The sequence below is a fragment of the Ceratosolen solmsi genome, unplaced genomic scaffold (genome assembly GCF_000503995.2).
Source record: "Ceratosolen solmsi marchali unplaced genomic scaffold, CerSol_1.0 scaffold6, whole genome shotgun sequence".
NCBI lineage: Eukaryota > Metazoa > Arthropoda > Insecta > Hymenoptera > Agaonidae > Ceratosolen > Ceratosolen solmsi.
In genome coordinates, this window is record NW_011948414.1 from 7,924,431 (window position 1) to 7,934,010 (window position 9,580).

Consider the following 9,580-nt stretch of genomic DNA (forward strand, 5'->3'; position numbering starts at 1 on the left):
GGGGGGGGGGTGAGAACTGTATTCGAGGCTCTGCAGGAGTCCTCGAAAAGTCTCGCGGACAATGAAGAAATGGCGGTAGTGCCAGGGGACACGTAGGTTCGACGCGGAGTTGTCGCGTCAAGGGGTGTGGGCTGGGACTGGTGGTTCAAGACGACGACAAGGACCTCACAGCTAATGGTAACATTGACAACAACAGCAGCAACAGCAACAACAGCAGCAGCAGCAGCAGCAGCAGCAACAACAACAACAACAACAACAACAACAACAACAACAGCAATAATAACGATAGTAATAATGCAACGTTGTTTGAATTGGAAATCTCGAAGCCGTCGGACGCTACGACGTGCGTATGAGAAAAAAGGAGCGAGCGACGCGCGGCTTATTTTTATTTTTTGTACGGCGCTTTGTCACTACACGGACTTACTTTGGAGGATTTGATGTAACGGTAAACGATTAAATGCCTCCTATAGCGGAACTCGACGAGCTTTGAGAGACGGTAGCGCATTTCGCTATGAGAGCAATGAATTTACGCCGTTGGGTCGTTGAGAATAAATCATCGAGCCGAGCGAATAAGTCGAGAGAGAAATGCGTATAGGACTTTGAAGGGAACTAGATTTCATTGCAAATTCCATAATTAACGACTCGAGTGCACCACTCATTTTGAAAGCAAGAAAATAACACTCCAAACTTAATCGAGAGATGTATAGTATACTTTAGCATAATAAATCGTTGCGTACTTTAATGTGACGAACGATTTCAATTTCAACGCAGCACCGTTGCGTACGAAGTAGATTAAAAAGTACATGAATAGCGCAACAACAATACAAGATAAACATATCCTTATTATTAGACATTAGAAGCGTTCAGTTTTACTTGCGCATTGCGCCAAGAGATCAGACTCTCGTAATCCCCTGTATCTCTCTAGAAAATTAATGAAGTGAAAAAAGAAACAAAGAAAGAAAAAACCACCAAATACAATTATTCTCTTATTTCCCCTCCCTCCTCACTCCCCTCGCGGCTTTCCGACTAAATGTAAAGGCTTAATTATAGTTATTATTCAATTTTACAACAGACCAAGTTCAAAACATTTATTTCCTCTGTTACTCGGATACGGCTTTGTACTTACTTTATCCTCACTCCTAAAACGAGTAGAGCCGACAAAAAAAAAAAAAAAAAATTAATAAATTAAGATATAAATAAATAAATAAAAGGACGTTGAGTATGAGTATGTAAAATGTGGCCCAAAAGAAGAAAAAAAAGTACCAAAGGTATGAACGATGTGACGTAACAGCCAGAACAGGTTTGGTATTATGATGTCACCAGATAGTTATTTCAAAATCATTAAATATCTTGAAACATACTATTTAATACAATGATTTTTGTTGTTGTTCGTTGTTCTTATTTTGGTTAACAAACATATTGTAAATAAATCCCGTAAATTAATTCTAGACATTATAAATTCGTCTTGGGGATTACGTATTAACAAAAGTTAAAAAAAAAAAGAAGCTAATGCCAAGTACTCGATTGCAAGGCACTTAACAAATTAAGGAGCAAAAGAACATGAAATTCTCCTGTCGTGCATAATTGGACGATTGTGCTAAATCTAGATGCACGTACAATATTGTAGATATAGTTTTTAAGAAAAATAGAAGCAAAACAAGAAATGAAATAATTAGAAAAGACTATTAAACGAGATCGTTCATACGATTAAAGTTATTTATAATCTTGACAAATGAATATCAATCTTTAATTTATCTAAGCGCTCTAAATGCGCTCCAATCTATTACAAAATAATGTACTTGACAAATATCGAATAAGCATCAATCTTTTTGTCATAAAATTGTAATTTATGTCAACCCAAATGATATAACTCTAAACGTTGAGAACGTTTGGTAATTTGCATTTAAAGTAAACTTTCACTCCATTGAAACAAATCCTCGTTTACTCGACGTGGAATACCTTCACCAAAAACGAAAAGTGAATATTCATTCTTAATGTAGCTTCATTCATTCCCTCGAGTTCACTTGAAATCATTACTCTCGGCAATTTTCCACGTTACTATATGAATAATTTTTCTTTAAAAAAAAATAGAGGTCACGCATCAGTGTATATGCCCTTAATTTTTTTTTATTTTATTATTTTTTTCTTTTAATGGATTAAATTTAGAGAAAATAAAATTAATCGTCAATCTCATAATGTACTCTCGATTTTTCCATTCAAACGTTGACAATCATCTCAAAATACAAAATAATCATCTTTTCATCCTGATCCATAAATCACTACTAAAACTTTATACTTTAAAATAAATAAAAATTTCTATCCAACCTTACATTAAACTACTCTCCTAATCAAATTTAGCAATCTTTTGTTTTACAGTTTGGACTTATTTCTATTTCAAATTTATAATTTATCAATTGGCAAAAGTATGATAAAAATTTGAAATCTAGATCAAATAAAAAATTCATTTATCTCTTTACATTAAAAAAAAAAAAAAAAAAAAAAAAAAAAAAAAAAAAAAAAAAAAAAAAAAAAAAAAAAAAAAAAAATTAAAATAGATAAGACCAATAATCGTTTATGATTTATAGAAATTTATATTAGAGCGAATAATTGATAATTTTTAACATTTTACAAAATTAGTATTACGTGTACGCCAATGATTTTATTATATCCGAGAAACTCAATTATAAAACGAATTTACCATAGATAAAGTAATGAAAATTTAGAAATAATACATACATAGAGCTTCAAACGAATTGACTTGAACTTCTTAAAATATAGTGATAAATTTTGTTAAAAAAAAAAATGTTAAAACTTAAAATCTTCTTCAATTTACAAAGATTTTCCTTGGTTTGATATTTGATATTCTCAATATTTTTGGTAAATATGTATCTCATTGAATGAAATATTAAAAGTTTGTTCTAATATTGGAAACATCGACAATATTTTTTATATAAATGCTTAACGCTTATTTGCAGTAGAAATTACTGTTTATAATGTCAATCAAATTTTTGTATTATTAAATTAAATAAAATAATACCAATAAATAGTGATTATTATATGTAATAAATAAAATACAGTTTGATTACTTGATGAGTTAGTTTTTCTAATATATAAAATTATATTTAATTTAATTATTAAAATAGAATAGTATACTAGTTTAGCGATTGTGAAATTATTAAAAGTATGAATTCGTTATTGATTAAGTTGAAATTTCAAGTGGATATGAATAAAATTAATTTGTTAATACGAAATTGCTTCATGTATGAAATTTTCATATTATAACTAATTTTAAAACAAACAATGTATATTATTACAAACTATAACATATATATATATAAATTATAATATAATATACTATAAATGTGTATATATTTGTAATACAGACTTTGTGTTAATTTAACTCTGAGTAAATTACAAAAACCGGTTTTAAAGTTGCTTTTTTTTATATATAAATAATATATTAATATTTAAACTGTAATCTTGTAGTTTGTAAAAAAATAAAGTTTAATAAAGCATGCAAAAGAAAATGATCTACAGGTAGGTGTGCACACGTTGTTTAATTCAAAATTTTAAATGTGATATGAATTAACTTAATTAGTTTGAATATTTTGTATAATTTCAAAACATCTTTTAAATTAAGTAAAAACATTATTAATTGCAATACCTGTTGGTTTCATTATTTACAATATAATTTGCAGTATAATTTAAGCTTTTTATTACTTTAGATTTAACCGAGATTTTGTCGCTCGTGAAACTTAAATGAAAACCGATTATATCAACTTTTTTTAACTACAATCAAGTTGTTGTCCGAATATAATTACGAAGTAATAACGATTAATAAATAGATCAAGTCACGGTAAAGTAATCGTACTATAAGTCATATTCCAGGATTTCCGAAGCGCTCGACAATATTAAATTGTGAATGTTTAGTTAATTTTTATACATAGGTAGAAAAGCTTAAATATAATAAAATTTCATTTCCTCCAAGGTTTCGGACTATCAAGCGGACTAGCATTATCTTTACAAATGCTTTGACTCAATAATACCAACGACTTTATTGGCGAAATATCATTTATAATTATTTTAAAATGCCATTTTTGTTTAATTTTGAATTATAAATTAAAATTTTAAATTATATATCCACATAAAAATACTATTACTATTGTCCTTGAAATTAAATTTTTTAATATACCTACCTGGTGATGTAGATTATTCTACATTATATCTTAATAATCTTCAAATGCATTGTCTATTTTTTTTATTTCACGTTTTAGTTTTCATATGCGTAAAAGTGTTTCAGTTTTTATACTTATTACTACAGACTATGTATAGTACGTTCATGTTCCATTCAATTAAATTGTAAGTTTTTAAATATGCTGTTATGTCATTTGAATATAAATAGAATAATTATGAAATACAAAATACATTATTATATTCTACAAAATATTGAACTATTCATAAATAAATAATTTATTATAGAGAATCATATATTTTTCATATAGAAAGACAGGGTAATTAAATTTTACGTTTATTAAAGTAAATATACTTGTATTTTCCATTGATTAGCAATTTAAGGCAAAAGAAAAGATTTTTACTTGCATTAATTATTATTTTGTTTTGTTTTTTGTTATTGATGAATGTATTTTCCATGCTTATTAAAAAAAAAAAAAAAAAAAAAAAAAAGAGAAAAACTAAGCGAGTTTAAAGATTAAATTAAAATTAATTTATTCATAATGCAATTCTTAAATCTTTCAAGTTTATTTAAAATTTACTTTCAAAATTAACTTTATCATATTTATGTAATTTATATTATTATTTTATTTTCTTATTTCATTTTGTATATTTATTAAATTTCATTCAAGTTTTGTGTCTCTTCACATATTCTTTGTTTGCTTATACTTTTATAGATAATATATTACGACATTATTTGAATTGTCTCTCATTACTTCGCTCTATTTTCATCGAAAAACTTTCTCACTTATGCGTATTATATCTTTATTTAGAAAATGTGTTAACTGAATGGTAGTTACACATTTTATAAATTGACACGTGAATACATTTGCATCACAATTATTAAAATATGCTGTAAAGATTATAAATTGTGAAATATTTACGAAATACAAATACATTTATAATATTTGAATATGAATAATTGTTACTCGATTAAAATGTTGACAATGTTAAATAATTATAAATAATGATAAAGTAATAGAATGCAAGTTTATGACTTTTAACAAAATATAAAGGAAAATAAATAGCTTTCACGCGGATTAAATTATGCATTCATAAGTAAAAATTATAAAATTATTAAAATCTTTATGATGAAATCTTGATTATAAAGTCTAAATATGTAGATTTATCTTAAAACTTTTATTGGTTACGTAGTTTAAGAAAAATATCCAACTACATGATAAATATGTGCTTATTTTTAACGTAGGGAATAAGATTTTTAAATTAATCAAAATTTTCTTTACAAGAATACATTAATTATATTTACAAGAGTACGATTTTAAAGTGGATGCTGAATAAAATTGAATCATATATAAACGAGAAATATTATTAAAATAATTTGTTTTAAAATTAAATTTATATAAAAAACATACGTTATAAGCAATGAGATAATTTATTAAACAAAGAGGCATACAAACAAAATTTTTTTCTCTTGATTTTATAATAAATAATTTAAACGTATATTCATTTGTTATTATTATTATTTTTTTTTTACATAATTTATGAGTTTACCGAAATTAAACGGTAAATCAGTTTAAAAAGATAAATTCATAATATGGCATCAGTTTAATAAACAGATAATTAAATTTACGAGGATTGAAAAAATTTGAAAGATGCTACTTTATTTTCATAAATGTCTTATTCGTCCTATGTAATTTTACATTAGAATAGTAGAACGATTGAATATAAAATATTTGCCGAAAATTCGACATTAATAAACGTATAATATGATCGCGAAGCCATGGCAAAAAAGATACAAAATAAATGCACTGAGAAAGATGATCGAGACTCATGCCTATTGGGCAAATTCTCTCTCTCTCTCTCTCTCTCTCTCTCTCTCTCTGTCTCTCTCTCTCTCTCTTTTCTCGTTTTTCGTCTCTCCTAATCGCCCACCCCTCCCGACGTCCGTATCACTCGATCATTAATTAGCATATATCTCCTTTTCGTACGCAAGATATGTCATCCTTTAGAAGCTTTCTCAACCAATTATTCTTTCAGGTCACAGTGCAGGAAATTGAGAGCCTCTGCACCGCCACCACCGACACCACCAATTTCAACGGACACTTTGCCGAGGCCGAGCGCACCGCCGCCACCAGGTACGTATCGCATCGTGCACCCACCCGAACGCTGCCGTCAACATATCTTTAAACGCGATGAATAATAATAACAATAGTTGAGTCGATTCACATGAAATAAGAACGATCGTCCGCCATAAGGCGAATACAAGTGTGCCAAAGCACGCGTTTAAGGGAGATAAACAAGATTGCGCTGTCATGTCTCCTCACTTTTCGAAAGTGATTAAGAAATCGAGAGGGATAGAAGATGGTCTAGTCACGTCACGCAAGCAATGATAAATTATAATCAACTGGGTAGCCATTAAGTAAGGATGAATTATACAATAAATTTGCCCCATCGAGAATTCATACGATCGGTTACAGCAGCGACACTAGGAATGCTTGGCTCGCCAGCGACTCACGAACTTGCTTATAACAGCTTTTCCCCCCTCCCTTCGCACCATTCCGACAATCGCATGGTATATGTATTTATAGTATCCGAGTGGCCAATCTCAACAGATATATTTATACGCAAAAGCCGGCGTCAAAATTGCCACGCGCATTATTCGCTAACGATGTCGAGGCTCGATTTTGCATTAAGATCATCAAATAGTCAAGATCAGCCGAACCGCATCTCGTGATAAACAGTTGCTTGCAAGTGTGTCAGTAGGATTATTTAAGAGAGTGGCGAACGTCAGCGAAAATTGCCGCAATGACATAATGGACTATTTTGCAGATTTTTTGATTAGCGTATTTTTCATGTTGATTCGTTGGACAATAGCTTTTATGGTTGTAGCTTCGTATCCGATATAATGAACGATTAATTTTTCATTGGGTGTCGTGTAATATTATAACATTTATGTTATCTTTTTGACGGAATATCACATCGACTCAACCTAGTTTTTACCTTAATAAGAATTTTTCTCACAAATGTTATTATAATTTCGATTGGTTTAAAAACAACGTTCTTATGCTTAATAATTCGAGAATGGTTCTCTAGCGATGAAGTTGCAGGTAAAACCTTAATAACTGCCCTTTAACAGTTGGCCTGAAATTATTTTTACTTTTAAAATATACGAAGCTGTAAATATTATATCGACGTGTGAATAAATAAAAGAGAGAGAGAGAGAGAGAGAAATAATATATATTGGAAAAATAAATCGGATAGTTTTTGCATAAAATTTGAGTCAGCGATAAATAAAGCTTCATTCGCTTGAGCCTTCCAGGAAAGTTATTTTTCATCATTAATATTCATTTGCTTTCTGATATTATTGTTTGTCAATAATAATTTTATTACTTGAATTACTACCGAATAGAAACCGTACGTAATGTATTATAGTTGGCACGTTCATGCGAAACAAGCTTCCAACGATGTATTAATTTTACTTAAATTAACCTAATCGAATAAATTCTCTCGTTAATAATAATAATTCCGAATTTCCATTGCAATTACAGTCACAAAGCATAGCTTTAACTTGTGAGCCACACTTCTTTCGCATTCGTATGTGTAATTGCAATTTTAATGATAATCTTGTACATCACCGAATAGAAATTTTATTCCGTAATTAGCTCGTCTCTTCTTATTTATCGCTGTGGCTCTGGCTGATTGAATGTCCACTTTTTAAGCTACGATCTTAATCAATAAATTAATTAATTACAGCGTAGGAGATAATATTGTAACGCGGAAAAATAAAAAAAAACATAAAGCAAAAAACAAAAACCCAAAAATAAAAAATCAACGCAAAGTGGTGCTGTGAACAATTTTTTTTGTTTCCAATTACAGCAATACAAGTTCAAAGCCTTCTTGCAACAACTTTGTTAGTAGGTCATTCACTAAGCATATACGACATCTTCACGTAACGAAGACTCAAATGATTCTACGATTAATTGCTTAAGATTCTTGTTAGAGTAAATATAACGTCGAATAAAGTGCCGGACGACACAACATGATCGTGACGATGGCTGGGGTGACGGGAGAGGGAGGAGGAAGAGAGCACGGCGGACGTACGCTACACGAGGAATTTGCACGCGAATTTGCTAATGGCAGTTGCTTAATGGTGCCTATTAGGTGCGAAGGGCACCGATGAAAATATCAGTATTATGATCAATTATCAAAATTACCCGTTACAAACAATCGGTTTGGTAATTGGGGAGGGGGGGGGCGAATGTGGGGCTAGGAAATTGTACATTTCTTAAGCCTGAACAATGGCTACGCTTATTAGAAAGTCTTCGGCGAGAGATGAATTCGTCCAGCTATGAGCACTTGAAGCGTTCGCCCACGACTCGATCCGCTGGTCGCGCGAAAGCCTAACTCCGGGAAGGAACCTCGCCGTTACATTGAGAGCGTCCACGCGGAGAACTCGAGGCACGGACACGTGGGGCCGTCGCGTGCGCATGCGAAAGTGCCCCAGCAGCTGCGCCGAGACGATAATTTCTCTTAAGGACTGGGCCGTCATTATCTACTTGTTGTGTCTCCCGTCAGCTCGACCTCCGTTCCGAGCACTCGGTCGACTCCGACTCTCGTCGTCCAATCCGCAAAGATAAAGACAGTTTAATTAGCGATAAAGGAAACGGCTTGGAGTGAAAGAGAGCGATGGATGATTGGCTGGGTGGATTCGCATCCTCTCTACTCACTGCCCTCTCCAACGATTTTCCAAGGCTCGCACAGTTATCTCGGGCATTTTCCCAATCCGACGTCCAGCGTTAGAGGCCTTCGTTCCTCACCCGAGTCCCCAATCCCTCGTCCATGGCTTGTCGAGCGCTCGATATTTTTCGACGTTGAGAGACTCGCTTTTCCCCTCCCCCCTCCCCAATTCCCCTTCCCCTTCCCGCTCCTCTATTACACTCTCGAGCAAGCAAGAGCCTAAGTGTATCTCGGTAACCTCTGGCTCGCTGTGATTATTCAATGATTAGCGAGTTTTCTCACGCTATCGTCGTTACTTTACGCGCAACGATAAAACGGCTACGTTTGTGAATAATAAAATTGATACGAAGATTGCTTGGACCGAGTGACAGCCAATGACGTTTATTGATTAAAGTTAAAAAAAATTGTGAATTTTCTCGAAAGCCCATATTTATGATTGACGGCCAGTCTTTACCTACACACTTTTACACTTTATAAAATTGTCATTGGGATGTCGCAACGTATTCATATATAAATTATTCCCCGATAAATATTGCTCCCTATTTTTCATTTTCCTCTTTCTTCTTGGTATTAAAAACGAATCAATGGTGTTTAACTTTAATTGCCAACACTCGGGCGTCCGTCCAAGCACACCCCCCCCCCCCCCCCCCTG

General features: G+C 31.9%; 1 protein-coding gene across 1 annotated transcript in view; it reads left to right on the plus strand.

Annotated features, from left to right (window-relative positions):
* Window positions 1-9,580, plus strand: part of LOC105367945 (phospholipid scramblase 1) — a 48,551-nt gene that overhangs the window by 20,029 nt on the left and 18,942 nt on the right. The window contains exon 2 of the mRNA XM_011506810.1: window positions 6,229-6,326. Coding sequence (XP_011505112.1) covers window positions 6,229-6,326 — 98 coding nt within the window. The remainder of the gene's footprint in view (window positions 1-6,228; window positions 6,327-9,580) is intronic.